Source organism: Microplitis mediator, chromosome 1 (assembly GCF_029852145.1).
Source record: "Microplitis mediator isolate UGA2020A chromosome 1, iyMicMedi2.1, whole genome shotgun sequence".
In the NCBI taxonomy this organism is placed as follows: domain Eukaryota; kingdom Metazoa; phylum Arthropoda; class Insecta; order Hymenoptera; family Braconidae; genus Microplitis; species Microplitis mediator.
In genome coordinates, this window is record NC_079969.1 from 28009236 (window position 1) to 28024259 (window position 15024).

The 15024-nt window shown below is 32.9% G+C and overlaps 2 protein-coding genes across 2 annotated transcripts; both read right to left on the reverse strand.

Annotated features, from left to right (window-relative positions):
• Positions 1–3537: 3537 nt before the first annotated feature.
• On the reverse strand, positions 3538–5491 carry LOC130671499 (uncharacterized). The gene is made up of 2 exons (XM_057475429.1): positions 5290–5491; positions 3538–5219 (listed from the first exon to the last, which is right to left on the reverse strand). The coding sequence occupies exons 1-2, from the start codon at positions 5453–5455 to the stop codon at positions 3889–3891; spliced, it is 1497 nt and encodes a 498-aa protein (XP_057331412.1). The 5' UTR covers positions 5456–5491; the 3' UTR covers positions 3538–3888.
• Positions 5492–6433: 942 nt separating this feature from the next.
• LOC130667984 (uncharacterized) lies at positions 6434–9800 on the reverse strand. Its single transcript, XM_057469948.1, has 3 exons — positions 8889–9800; positions 8322–8817; positions 6434–8252 (listed from the first exon to the last, which is right to left on the reverse strand). Exons 1-3 carry the CDS (start codon positions 9006–9008, stop codon positions 6931–6933), a joined length of 1938 nt encoding a protein of 645 aa, XP_057325931.1. The 5' UTR covers positions 9009–9800; the 3' UTR covers positions 6434–6930.
• Between the last annotated feature and the right edge of the window lie 5224 nt (positions 9801–15024).

Below are 15024 nucleotides of genomic sequence, written 5' to 3' on the forward strand. Positions count from 1 at the left end.
AGTTTGTGTCACTTCATTTTGTAACATAAAAAATGTGTTATACACTCTTTATTGACACATTTTGTGTGTTGCTGTGGAATTTTTTGCGCCCTCTTGTGGCGATATTTCAACATAATCTTTATGTTAAAAAGGGGTTACACAAAGTTTGTGTCGAAATTTCAACACAAATTTCGTGTCAATCCCTAGCAGACCTGATTTACCGTAAATTAACAGTAATTTTACCGTAATTCTACCGTAGAATACCGTAAAATTCGAGTAGATTTACCGTAAATTACGGTGAATCCACCGTAATTTACGATAAATCGATACATTACGGTGGATTACCGTAAATTACGGCGGGTATACCGTAAATTTACCGTCGAATACGATAAATCTACCGTAAAAAATTCGGGTGGATTACCGAATTACCGTAATTTACGGTGGATTACCGTATTTCCGTATTTTACGGTAAATCCACCGTAAATTACGGTAAAACCACCGTAATTTACGGTAAATCGGTATTTTACGATAGATTACCGTAATTTACGGTGGGTTTACCGTAATTTGGGTCCGTTAGGGAACCGTTTTTAACACACAAATTGTGTTGATTTTACACAATTTTTTTTACAGTGTACTGAACACTTTAATATTTTAAATACTTAAAAATATTGAATTATTTGTCTTCTGTTATCTTTCGTTTTTTATTCCACCCTATTCTATTATTTCTCTTTAATCGTCTAACTTTTCTATACATAGCTCTCTGTTTATTTTTACTCCGAGTTATTTTTGAATTATTTTTGCTAAAGTTATACTTCTCGAGTATAAAACAGAGAGTTGCACTCGTGAGGCCAATAATCAAGAAGTAAAAAATGAATAATAATGATTCTAAATCAATGGGCTTAAACGAAGCATCGAGTTGTCGATAAAATAAAGAAGATTCAAGATGAGCCGTCAGATTGTTATTTAGTTTTTGTAAAATTCCTGTGCTCTCTAATAACATAAGAGCGTGGTCGAATTTGCGCTTGAGCGGCCAATCGTGACGGGTCGCGAAAATAGCGTAGCTATTCCGTAAGAATTTTTTTGATATGAAGAACCGTTGAAGTTCATCTCTCGATAAGTGCAATTCATCAAGATGTAACAAAATACTCAGATAATTATTGATGCTAACACTTGATTTATCGTTCAGAACAGCATTTATGCTCTTTTTTAGTGAAGAAGTCTCGTATTTGAATTTGAGACTCTCGTCAATCGCAACTAAGGTTTCACCGCTGTGAGTAACATAAATTTTTTTATAAAAACTACTCCTTAAATCAGCCAAGGACTCGGCATTGTCTCTCAATTCAGGTTTTGTTAGAAATTTAGATAAATGTCCCTGAAATGTCGCTTGAAGTATCAGAAAGTAGAAAAATATCACGGCGAAAAATATACGAAGGGCTAGAGTATCAATTTTTGTATAGAGAGAAGTAGAAGTCCAGAGGCGAAGAATTTCAAAGACCGCGAATGAATGACCTCGCGGTTTATTCACGTACCAGATAACAAAATAGGTGATTGCTGAAATGATAATTGTTGCTGTGATCATCAACGGCCCGTAAAATTTATACATTTTTTCTAGGGGTGTTTTGAAACCGCGATTACGAGAAAAAATAGTGAATCCAGAATAATTTATTTGATAACTTCCTGGGAAACCGAATAAAAACTGGTGGGAACCTAAAAACAGTGCAAAGTCGGATGTTTTTTTCTCTAAAAGAAGATAAACGCCGTACAGTTTTTCTGAAGAAACACCACGAACTCTTAAGTCATAATCGAATTTCAAAGAAACGTTTAGCGCGGATTTTATTGCTCTGGCCATATGCAAATCGTAGGGAGGAAATTTATAGAATTTACTTTTGTCAGTAGAGTTTTTGAATAAGGCGGTATTGTTTTGGGTAATACATAAGGCTATATTTACTGTTGTCCGGTCGAGATATTTGGTCCGGTCGAAGATGAAACCCTTGCAGATGTTTTCTGTTGACAATCAAAAATCATCAGAAAATTTGTTCGACTGTTTTTGTTGCTGATCAAAATAATTAGTTACCTTTTTTGAAGGGTCGGTTGTAGATCGCCATGTAATTGGATCCGTTTTTGAGCTCTTCGACGAATTTCCATTGATCGGGTGCATACTTTGCGTACGGGTTGAAAGTGTAAATGAACGGTTTCTGTTGTGAGTCGAGACAAATTAAGTAACAGTTCAGAATATTCATTTTCCAAACTGTTTGTAGAACAGTTTGAGCATCACTGCAGCCATTTTTTGATCCACTGAGTACAAAATAAGGCGTCATAATATTCCACCATGGGGACTTTTTAAATGTGTGCAAAATTTCGACAACTTCGTCTACTGATTCATCGAGAGTTACAACGAATGAATTAACTTTATTTTTATAAAGTTTCTTTAGATCAGTTTTCAACAAATTCTCAATTAAAAGAATCCCAACTTTTTCCGAGGTATACATGGATTTGATTATTTGTTCATCTGCATCTCCTTTCAAAATCGCCTTCCGAAACTTATAGCTGCATGATTGCAGAACATGCATCTTTGAAAAATTATTAAACATCAATTCATAATGAAATAGATTTGATCTGAAGAGAATTTCTTACCAAAATGTCTGATAATTCCGAATGATCATTTTCTTGAGATTTTATGTCCCACCCGGATGTTAAAACAACCGAATTAAAAATTATGAAGTACAAAAATAATTTAATAAATTTATGCACTCTCATTTTTAAATAAAATTTTCACCGTGTTGTCTTTGATAAGTTTTGCTGTATACTGTGTGGAAAATCCATAGAGAACTTTTGCGTGTGTTGCATTTCTCTTACTTTCGTGAAATAATTTATTCAAAAGTAAACTAATTATTATGATATCAATATCTGTACAAATGAATAGTTAATTGACAACACTCATATATTTACTTAAACTAAACAAGTTCATCCCAAGCACTCACACTTGCGTCATCATATCAATAGTATTTTATATTTTTTCTACAATCGCGTGACAGATGGATTCTCTATGACCGCCATTGTCATTCCCATACAAAGTCGCCGAGCTTAGAAATTTTCCCATAGATCGGCCGATGCCTAGTTTGCAATGATTGGCCAATAAATGGCTAACTATTCTGGCCCGTGCATGGTGAATCATTGGCAGCCGTCTTATTGGTTATAAAAACGGCGCACAATTAACAGCCGTTCGTTGGCCAACGGTTTGGCCGATGATTGATTGCCACGATTGGCCAATGCTTAATACCCTTATTATCCAATATTTTGCCGATCTTCGGCCGATGCTTGAAAATTGGCAGCCATTCACGACCCAGTAATGGGCCAATTATTTTTTTTTTGTATGGGTTGTCCGAATGAAAAATAAATTAGAATGTCTCAATATCTTATCAATTCAATTTTAATAAAAATTTATTTCTTCAATATTTTGCTCCAGAGTTTCGTAATTGTGTATTATTAGTGTTTGTACTTATTTTAAGTGAAGAAATCGTGCAAAAAAAGTATTATTTATATTCCTTATATATAAAAATACGCATTGGTACTGAACACTTTAATATTTTAAATACACTGAAAAAAATTTTCTTTAAAAATTACCGTTATATTCACGGTAATCGTGGGACGAATGGCACGACCTAATTATTTGTCGGTAAGTGAGATAATTTTTAACTTTTTTTCAACAAATTTTACCGTAGTCTACTGTAAATTTTATTCGGTTTTCGGTAAATGTTATTAAGTCTACCACAAAATGAATAAATTTTTTCGTAATTTTTGTTTCAAAAATGGTAATAAATAAAAGCACCGGATTATGTCCCACGAATACAGTGAATTTAACGGTAATTTTTAAAGAAAATTTCTTTCCGTGTACTTAAAAATATTGAATTATTTGTCTTTTGTCATCTTTCGTTTTTTATTCCACCCTACTTTATCATTCCTATTTAATCGCCTAACTTTTTTATAAATAGCTCTCTGTTTATTTCCACCCCGAGTTATTTTTGAGTTATTCTTGCTAAAGTTATACTTCTCGAGTATAAAACATAGAGTTGCACTCGTGAGGCCAATAATCAAGAAGTAAAAAATGAATAATAATGATTCTAAATCAATGGGCTTAAAAGAAGCTTCGAGTGGCTGATAAAATAAAGAAGATTCAAGTTGAGCCGTCAGATTATTATTTAGTTTTTGTAAAATTCCTGTGCTCTCTAATAACATAAGAGCGTGGTCGAATTTTCGCTTGAGCGGCCAATCGTGACGGGTTGTGAAAAAAGTATAGCAATTTCGTAAGAATTTTTTCGATACATAGAACTGTTGAAGTTCATCCCTCGATAAGTGCAATTCGTCAAGATGTAACAAAATATTCACATAATTCATAATACTCACGCTTGATTTTTCGGTCAGAACAGCATTTATGCTCTTTTTTAGTGAAGAAGACTCGTATTTTAATTTGAGAATTTTGTCAGTCGCAACTAAGGATTCACTGCTTTGAGTAACATAAATTTTTTCATATAAACTACTCCTTAAATCAGCCAAGGACTCGGCATTGTCTCTCAATTCAGGTTTTGTTAGAAATTTTGATAGATGCCCCTGAAATGTCGCTTGAAGTATCAGAAAGTAGAAAAATATCACGGCAAAAAATATACGAAGGGCTAGAGTATCAATTTTTGTATAGAGAGAAGTAGAAGTCCAGAGGCGAAGAATTTCAAAGACCGCGAACGAATGACCTCGCGGTTTATTCACGTACCAGATAACGAAATAGGTGATTGCTGAAATGATAATTGTTGCCGCGATCATCAATGGCCCGTAGAATTTATACATTTTCTCTAAGGGTGTTTTGAAACCGCGATTACGAGAAAAAATAGTGAATCCAGAATAATTGATCTGGTAACTTCCTGGGAAACCGAAGAAAAACTCGGGGGTGCTTAAGAACAGTGCAAAGTCAGATGTTTTTTTGTCTAACAGAAGATAAACGCCGTACAGTTTTTTTGAAGAAATACCACGAAGTCTTAAGTCATAATCGAATTTCAAAGAAACATTCAGAGCTGATTTTATCGCTGTCGCCATACGCAAATCGTATGATGAAAATTTATAGAATTTACTTTTGTCAGTAGTGTTTTTAAATAAGGCGGTATTGTTCTGGGTAATACATAAGGCTATATTTAGTGTTGTCCGGTCGAGATATTTGGTCCGGTCGAAATTGAAACCCTTGCAGATATTTTCTGTTGACAATCGAAAATCATCAGAAAATTTGTTCGACTGTTTTTGTTGCTGATCAAAATAATTAGTTACCTTTTTTGAAGGGTCGGTTGTAGATCGCCATGTAATTGGATCCATTTTTGAGCTCTTCGACGAATTTCCATTGATCGGGTGCATACTTTGAGTACGGGTTGAAAGTGTAAATGAACGATTTCTGTTCTGAGTCGAGACAAACAAAGTAACAATTCAAAATATTCATTTTCCAAACTGTTTGTAGAACAGTTTGAGCATTACTGCAGCCATTTGTTGACCCGCTGAGTACAAAATAAGGTGTCATGATACTCCACCATGGAGATTTTTTAAATGATTGCAGAATATCGTCAAGTTTATCAACTGAATTATTCACAGTAACAACAAATGAATCAACTTTATTCTTATAAAGTTTCTTTAGATCAGTTTTTAACAAATTCTCTATTAAAATGAAGCCAACCGTTTCCGAAGCACACAAGGATTTAGTTAAATCTTTATCGGCATTACTATTGATAACAACTTTTCGAAATTTATAGCTGCATGATTGCAGAATATGGATCTTTGAAAAATTAGTAAAAATCAATACATATAATACAATAATATAGGCTTGATCTAAAGAGAAATTTCTCACCAAAATTCCTGATAGTTCCGAATAATCATTTTCCTGAGATTTTATGTCCCACCCGGATGTCAAATCAACAGAATTCAAAATTATGAGGTACAAAAATAATTTAATAAATTTATGTACTCTCATTTTTTAAATCAAATTTTCGCCGTGTTGTCTTTGATCAGTTTTGCTGTATACTGTGTGGAAAATCCATAGATAACTTTTGCGTGTGTTGCGTTTCTCTTACTTTCGTACAATAATTTATTCAGAAGTAAACTAATTATTATGATATCAATATCTGTACAAATGAATAGTTAATTGACAACACTCATATATTTACTTAAACTAAACAAGTTCATCCGAAGCACTCACACTTGCGTCATCATGCCAATAATATTTTATATTTTTTCTGCAATCGCGTGACAGATGGATTCTCTATGACCGTTATTGTCATTCTCTAAATAAAAAATAAATTACAATATCTTAGATCAAAATTGAATCAAATTTGCTGATTCTTTCAGATAGTTCTCGATATAAAAAAAAAACAACTAATTATAAACACACACTAATTTTGGGTAAAAGTTGTAATTAATTACCAAACCCTGGTGGAAATTTTTGGGAATTTTCTCTGAAAAAGTCTTCAGAACTTTGAAAAAGTCTTTAGAACTTTGGAACTGAGTTTTTCAGAGAAAATTTCCAAAAATTTCCACCAGGGAATGCTTGTCAGAATGGAATAAAACGTTGTTTGTTTCAATGTTATTTATTTTATTGATTGAAAATACATTTTATTGTTGACATTTATGAAATATGGTCTCTGTTGGAAATTTATGGCAATTATTTTATCATATATATCGCAATAACGTACCATTATTTGTTATCATTTTTCATCCAATGCTTATCGAAGGCACGCGAACTTATTTCTAGAGTCGATAAAAATTTATTTCTCCAATATTTTGCTCCAGAGTTTCGTAATTATGTATTATTAGTGTTTGCGATTATTTTAAGTGAAGAAATCGTGCAGAAATTTATATTCCTTATAAATAAAAGTACTTACTGTTACTGAACACTTTTAAATTTCAAATAATTAAAACTAAGAATTATCTTCTTTCATTTTTCATTTTCCTTAATCGATTATTCGTATTCATAAACTTTCGATTAATTTTTGCATACATGAATTTTTTTCGATTTTTATGACTCGCAACTTTCGATTTATTTCTTGCAAAATTACATTTTTCGAGTATAAAGCAAAAAGTCGCACTTGTGAGTCCAATTATCAGGAATTGAAAAATGAATAATAATGATTTTAAATCAATAGGCCGGACTTCTGGGTAAATATGATGAGATAATATAACAGATTCCAGAGAAGAAGTCAAATTTTTGTTAAATTTAAGTAAATTTCCAGTGTCTTCTAATACCGTGAGAAAGTGATCAAACTTTTCTTTAAGCGGCCAATCGTGCCGGGTCAGATACATAAAATAATTATTACTCAGCAGTTTTTCAGATAAATAGTAATTTCTCAGAAGATTTTTCGATAACTTCATTCTTTCAAAACGCATCAAAAAAGCCACATAGTCACTGACACATACACTCGACTTTTTATCTATAACATTCGCAATACATTGGTCGAGTGATGTTCGATTCGATTTTGCTGCAAGAATTTCGTTGTCGACCATAAATTTAATGCTGGTAAGAGTCGCGTAAATTTTTTCATAAGAGCTGCTCTCTAAGTCCGCCAATGAGTCGGCATTGTCTCTTAGTTCAGGTCTCGTGAGAAATTTCGATAGATTCCCTTGAAAAGTCGCTTGAAGTATCAGAAAGTAAAGAAATATCACGAAAAAAAATATACGGAGTGCTAAGGTATCAATTTTCGTGTAAAGGGAAGTGCAAGTCCAGAGCCGAAGGATTTCAAAGGCCGCGAATGAAAAATCTCGCGGTCTATTCACGTACCAAATAACTAAATAAGTGATTGTTGAAATGATGATCGTTGCCGCGATCATCAACGGGCCATAGAATTTATAAATTTTTTCCAAGGGTGTGCGGTACCCTTGTTTGGATGAGAAAATCGAAAAACCGGAATATATAATTTGGTGGCTGCCGGGAAAACCGAATGTGAGTGCGTGAGTTTTTGTACACGTTGCAAAATCACATGTTTTATTGTGCAAGCAAATGTAGCCACCGTGCGACTCTGATGAGCTTACAGAAGGTTGTACCATGTAACTAAATTTGAAAGTTACTTTGAATGCAGCTCTTAATGCCTCTATCATACGTGATTCAAAATGAGTATGAATCAAATATTGATTTTTTTCGGTGATCGTTGGTAGTAAATCTGCTTTTTCTGGGGTAATACAGAACGCAATATTAATTGTCACGTTATCGAGATACTTGGTCCTGTCGAAATTGAAACCTTCATGAATATTTTCTGTTAACGATAATAATTAATTTTCAAAACGGTTTTTTGATTGCTACTGACTTCAGAAAATTTATTTACCTTCAATGTAGGGTCGGTTGTAGACCGCCATGTAATTGGATCCATTTTTGAACTCTTGGACAAATTTCCATTGATCGGGTGCATATTTTGAGTACGGGTTGAAAGTATATATGAACGGATTCTGTTTTGAGTCGAGACAAACAAAGTAACAAGTCAGAATATTCATTTTCCAAATTTTTTTCAGAGCAACTTCAGCATCTTTGCATCCATTTTCTGATCCGCTGAACACGAAATAAGGACTCATTATATTCCACCATAGAGATTTTTGGAATTTAAGCAGAATTTCGGAAAGTTTATCAACTGAACCATTGAAAGTCACAACAAAGAAATCAATTTTGTTTTTATACTCTAGATTTAGATCGATCGCTGATGAATTGTCATGTAAAATAACAGCAATCGTTTCTGAATCACGTAACGATTTGACCAAATTTTCGTCCGCATCGCCGTTAATAACAACCCTTTGAAAATTGTCATTGCAAGCTCTGACGATATGCGTCTGCCCAAAAATTAATAAAAATTATACTATAGATAAAATTCACTTAATTGATTCATACAGCGATATCTTACCACAATGTCTGATAACCCTGAATATTTATTTTCTACTAGTTTTATGTTCCGACCATACGCAAATAAAACACTATTGAGAAGTGTATGATACACAAATAATTTAAAGTCGCATACAATCATTTTTGAATACAATATTCACGCTGTTATCTTCTACGAATGTAAAAACGTACTGGAAAAAATCCATTGAGTGACTTTGCGTGGCATATTTCTGTGACTTTCGTATGATAGTGTATCAAAAAACCAACATTTTATAGCAGAACGTTTATATGTTTGAATAAATACACGTTGATCCCAAGCACTCACACTCGTATGATCATATCAATAATCGTTTATAATTTTACAATCGCGTGTCCGATGGATGATTCACTATGACCGTTATAGTCATTGTCCAAATGAAGGATAAATTATAATATCACGACTCAAAACTGAATCGAATTTCCTGAATCTGTCAGTCGTAACTCTCGATAGTTGAAAAAAAAAATTATTATAATCACGCTAATTTGCGGTAGAAATGATAAGAAATCAACTGATAGTCGAAATTGAGTAAATACTCTGTTTTAATAAGTTTTTCTTTATGTAGTAATGGAAAATAGGAGTAAGAGACAAGTGTGATGTTTACAATATAGGGGAGGGAGGGGCAAAAGGGGGTACTTAAGGAAATACCAAATTTTCGAGGACTCAAATACGCTAAATATTTTTTTTTTTAATGATATTCAAAGTAAATAGAAGAAATTTTTAGTTACCGTTGAAAAAAAAAATTTTTCATTTCTGCGGGCAAAGTGGGGTACCCCCTAAAAAAGGTAAAAAAAAAAATTTCTGGATTTTAAACAAATTTGATTCAGTTGAATTTTTTTGTAAGTAATTTACATGAAGAAAAATTATATTTTACATGTTTATTGGATACAGAAGAAGAAAAAAAATTTTTAATAGTTTTTATCATAAAACAAACGTCATTAATACTTTTCAACTGACAATTGATTTTTGAAAAAGTTTACCGAAAAAAATTCAAAGTAACGCTTAATTATATTTACAGAAGTGATTTTGGAATGTTTAAGAACCATTTAAAATATAAAATTTTTTTTTATCAAATTTTGGGGGTACCCCGTTTTGCCTACCCTACCCCCTTTTGCCCCCCCTTCCCCTATTTAAGTTTATTTAAATTAGAAAAACACAAAACATTGTAATGGTTTACAAAAATGAAAAAGTCTAGGCACGTTTTACCCAATTGCTGGTTAAAAAACTTCTGCCTGACCTAGGTCAACCCTCATTCATCCTTTCATCCTGCACTCTTGCACTCTGTACTTCCGCCCCACTCTCTGTCTTGACAATCCCAAGACGCATATCTTAGGTCTAACACACTTTCTTTCTCACACGCACATTTTATTTCTCTAAACGTAACGTAAAGTTCTTACATCCTAAATATCAAAACTCATAACTTATATTATCTTAGAAGGAATCTTAGACTTAAATAGGAACCTTCAGAAAAACGAGCATACCCTTTTCTTTTATACTAGATTTATTGAAAATATATTTTATTGGAACATCTGCGAAATTTAGACTCTGAAAATTGGTGACAATTATTCGTTTATATGAAGACAAAGTACATAATCGGTTACCATTTTGCACTTCATGTTCACTGTGAGCACGCGAACTTATTTCTAGTCAATAAAAAACTTTTTTTCACTCTAGTGTAGGTTGTAATTATTTTTAAAATATTGATTAAAAAACACTCGTTGGAAAGGGTTGAAGAAAATCTGTGTGCTAACAAACCTATAAAACGTTTTAAACGACAGTAGTATTTTTTTTGACTCTTCGGTTTTGGATTTTTCCTTTTCTACTATTTTTGATAACGCTCCGTTCAAATTTCCGGTTCACAATTTTTCGTTGGTTTTTTTTATAGATCATTTTTTTGCTACTTTTAGCAAAGTTATACTTTTCGAGTATGAAACAAACAGTAGCAGTTGAGAGTCCGAAAATTAAGAAGTAGAAAATGAACGACAATGATTCCAGATCGATAGGATTGAATTCAGGATTTATTTGGTTGTAAAATAGAATAGATTCCAGAGAAGAAGTTAAGTTGCTATTGAATTTGAGTAAATTTCCAGTATCCTCTAATACCGTAAGAAAGTGGTCGAACTTGGTTTTGAGTGGCCAATCGTGACGGGTCGGATACATAAAATAATTATTACTAAGCAAGTTTTTCGATAAATAATTATTTGTGAGAATATTATGTGAGATTTTCATTCTTTGAAAAATTATCAAGAAAGCCATGTAATCACTGACACATGCAATGGACTTGTTATCAATAACGACTTTAATGCAATCTACGATTGATGTTTCGTGCGATTTTAATTTAAGAATTTTATCATCCGCCATGAACTTAATGCTGGTAATAGTAGCATAAATTTTTTCATAAGAATTGCTCTTTAAATCAGCCAATGACTCGGCATTTTCTCTTAACTCAGGGTTTGTTAAAAATTTTGATAGATGCCCTTGAAAAGTCGCTTGAAGTATCAGAAAGTAAAGAAATATCACGAAAAAAAATATACGGAGTGCTAAGGTATCAATTTTCGTGTAAAGAGAAGTGCAAGTCCAGAGCCGAAGGATTTCAAAGGCCGCGAATGAAAAATCTCGCGGTCTATTTACGTACCAAATAACTAAATAGGTCATTGTTGAAAGGATAATTGTTGCCGCGATCATCAACGGGCCATAGAATTTATAAATTTTTTCCAAGGGTGTGCGGTATCCTTGTTTGGGTGAGAAAATCGAGTATCCAGAATATATAATTTGGTGGCTCTCCGGATAACCGAGGGACACAACGTGGGTTCTGAGACACATCGCGAAGTCGGAAGTATTATTCCGCAAGAGAATAAATTCGCCGTATGGCTGTAACCTGGTTTCAGAAGGTTCTATTTCGTAATTAAATTTGAGAGTTACTTTAAACGCTACTTTCAATGCCTCTATCATACGTGATTCAAAATGAGAATAAGTCAAATATTGGTTTTTCTCGGTAATCTTTGGTAGTAAATCTGCTTTGGGTTGAGGAACACAGAGAGCAATATTTATTTCCGAGTTGTTGAGATATTTGGTCCGGTCGAAATTAAGGCCCTTGCAGATAGTTTCTGTTAAAGATAATAGATAATTATCGAAACAATTGTATGATTGCTATTGTTTTGGGTTAATAGTTTATTACACACCAAGGGAGGAAAGTAGAACGTTCTAACCTGCGTGTGGAATTGCCTACTTCAGCCAAAGGCGATGGTGGTAAACACGCGGATTGGGACGTCCTACTTTTTTCCGTGGTGTGTATGCAATTTTTCATCAAATCTGCACCTGAATGTTCAAATTTTGGCCTCTGTTTAATGGAAGAATAGCGCATGCGCTAGTTTTTATAATTTGTTTTCTCACAAAAAAAAGAACGACTTTCTTCCCTTTAAATTGGACAGGAATTCAAACTTTCAATGCAGGTTTGGTGAAAAAAATTTTATTCACCTTTTTTGTAGGGTCGATAGTAGATCGCCATGTAATTAGATACATTTTTTATTTCTTCAACAAGCTTCCATTGATTGGGTGCATATTTTGCGTAAGGGTTGAAAGTGTAAACGAACGGTTTCTGTTGTGAGTCGAGACAAACAAAGTAACAATTGAGAATATTCATTTTCCAAACTGTTTGTAGAACAGTTTGAGCATCACTGCAACCATTTTTTGATCCACTGAGTACAAAATAAGGCGTCATAATATTCCACCATGGAGATTTTTTGAATGTGTGCAAAATTTCGACAAGTTCATCTACTGATTCATCGAAACTTACTACAAATAAAGCAACTTTATGTCGAAACACTAATTTTGGATCGACTTTTAATGAATTTTCGTGTAAAATAACACCAACTGATTCCAAATTACGTATTGATTTAATTATATTTTCATCTGCGTTACCATTAATTACAATTTTTCGGAAATTATCGTTACATGACTCCAGCACATGTGTCTATGAAATAATATATATCATATAGAAAATCAAATATATTTCATTTTGAAAGCAGTATCTTACCAAAATTCCTGACAATTCAGAATAATCATTTTTTTCAGATTTTATGTTCCATCCGGAGGTCGAAACACAATTAAAAATTATGAAGTACAAAAATAATTTAGTGAATTTCTGTACTCTCATTTTCAAATACAATATTCACAGTTACCTTTAAAAGGTATTACTATGAACTGAATAAAAAATAATATAACAATTGCATAGCATCGCGTTTTTCTCATTTCTGTATAATTATTTATTCAAATGTAAACTAATTATGACAGTATCAATTTCAGTGTAAATGAATAGCTAATTAACAACATTTCATATATTTCACATAAACAGAACAACTTCATTTCAAATACACGGTCTCCATGTTCATATTGCCATCGATTTTTCTTGACAAACAATCGTGCGACAATTAGACGATCCCGCGAAATCGATCTCAATATTCATACGAAACAACACAAATTCAAATTTGCTCTAATTATCTGTTAATTAATAGACAAATTACAATATTTTGATGTCCAAAATTCTAAATTATATTAATTTGTTCTAATGTCGAAAAAAAATTAAATAATTATAACATTCATTAATTAAAAATAAGTAAAACTATGAGTAATTATTATAATGCATTTCTCATTATGGGATGAGGAATTTTTCGAAAAAATCTAAACGTCATAATTTTATTTCCAACACTCGGAATTTCCTTTATAACTTTTTCTCTATTATGATGATCATTTTGATTTTTTCGGTTCAAATTTCTATTGACAACAAACTTTTCCAAAATGAAACTCAAAATACTGCACGATATACCGATGATCCAAAAGTGAAAGATAAACGACAGAGAATCTAGAGAAATGGGACGGAAATTTGTATCATATTTCGGAGCAGATATTAACGATTCAAGATAAGCCGTTAAGTTACTGCTTAATTTTTGTGATACCCCAGAGTCTTCTAATGACATCAAAAATTTGTCAAATCTCTGTTTCAGTGGCCAATCGTGGCGGGTTGCATAGACAGCATAATTATTTCGCAATGAACTTTTGGACAAATAGAGATTTTGTAGAGTTTTTTTTGGCCAATTTAGATCTCTCATATTTTTCAGTGTTACGGAATAATCTCCGATACAAATACTTGCTCTATCTGTTGAAACTGCAGTTAAACAAGTTATGAAATCTGTCACTTTTGATTTAGAGACAAGAATACTGTTATTTCTTATCATTGAATTACTTATTCTAGTAACATAAATTTTTTCGTAGATGGCACTCTCTAAATCTGCTAATGAGTCTGCATTTTTTCGCAACTCCGTTTTCGTTAGAAATTCAACTAAATGCCCTTGAAAAGTTGCCTGGATTATCAGAAAATAAAGAAATATCACGAAAAAGAACAAGCGCATCGCTAATGATTCAATTTTGGTGTTCAATGAATTAGAAGTCCACAGACGCAGAATTTCAAAAGCCGCGAATGAGAAATCGCGCGGTTTTCGCCTGTACCAAATAACCAAATAAGTGATTAGAGAAAGAACAATCGTAGCGGAAATCATCAGTACGTCGTAGTAATTGTAAATTTTTTCCAGGGGTGTCAAGTATCCTTGATTGTTTGACAAAATGGTGTAGTAGTTGTACAAAATGTGGTAACTCGCGAGATAATTGTGCAGCATTGAATGGGTTTTCAAACACATCGCAAAATCGGAGCTTTTGTTCTTCAGATGATTGAAAACTCCATATGGTTTTTCAGTGGGTTCTGGGGCTCCGAAATCGTAGACAATTTTGAAAGAGCTTTTGAATGAAGTTCTCAAGGCCTTCATTACTTCCGCTTCGAAAAAGTTTAGGGAATGATTTCTTTTACTTGTCATTTTATCATTTTTGGCCGAACGTTTTCTGCTTTTCTGAATACAGCCGGCGATATTTACTGTTGTTTTGTCGAGATGTTTTGTCTTGTCAAAATTGAAACCCCTGCAGATATTTTCTGTTGACAATCAAAAATCATCAGAAAATTAGTTCGACTGTTTTTGTTGCTGATAAAAATATTTAGTTACCTTTTTTGAAGGGTCGGTTGTAAATTGCCATGTAGTAAGATCCATTTTTGAGCTCTCTGACAAATTTCCAT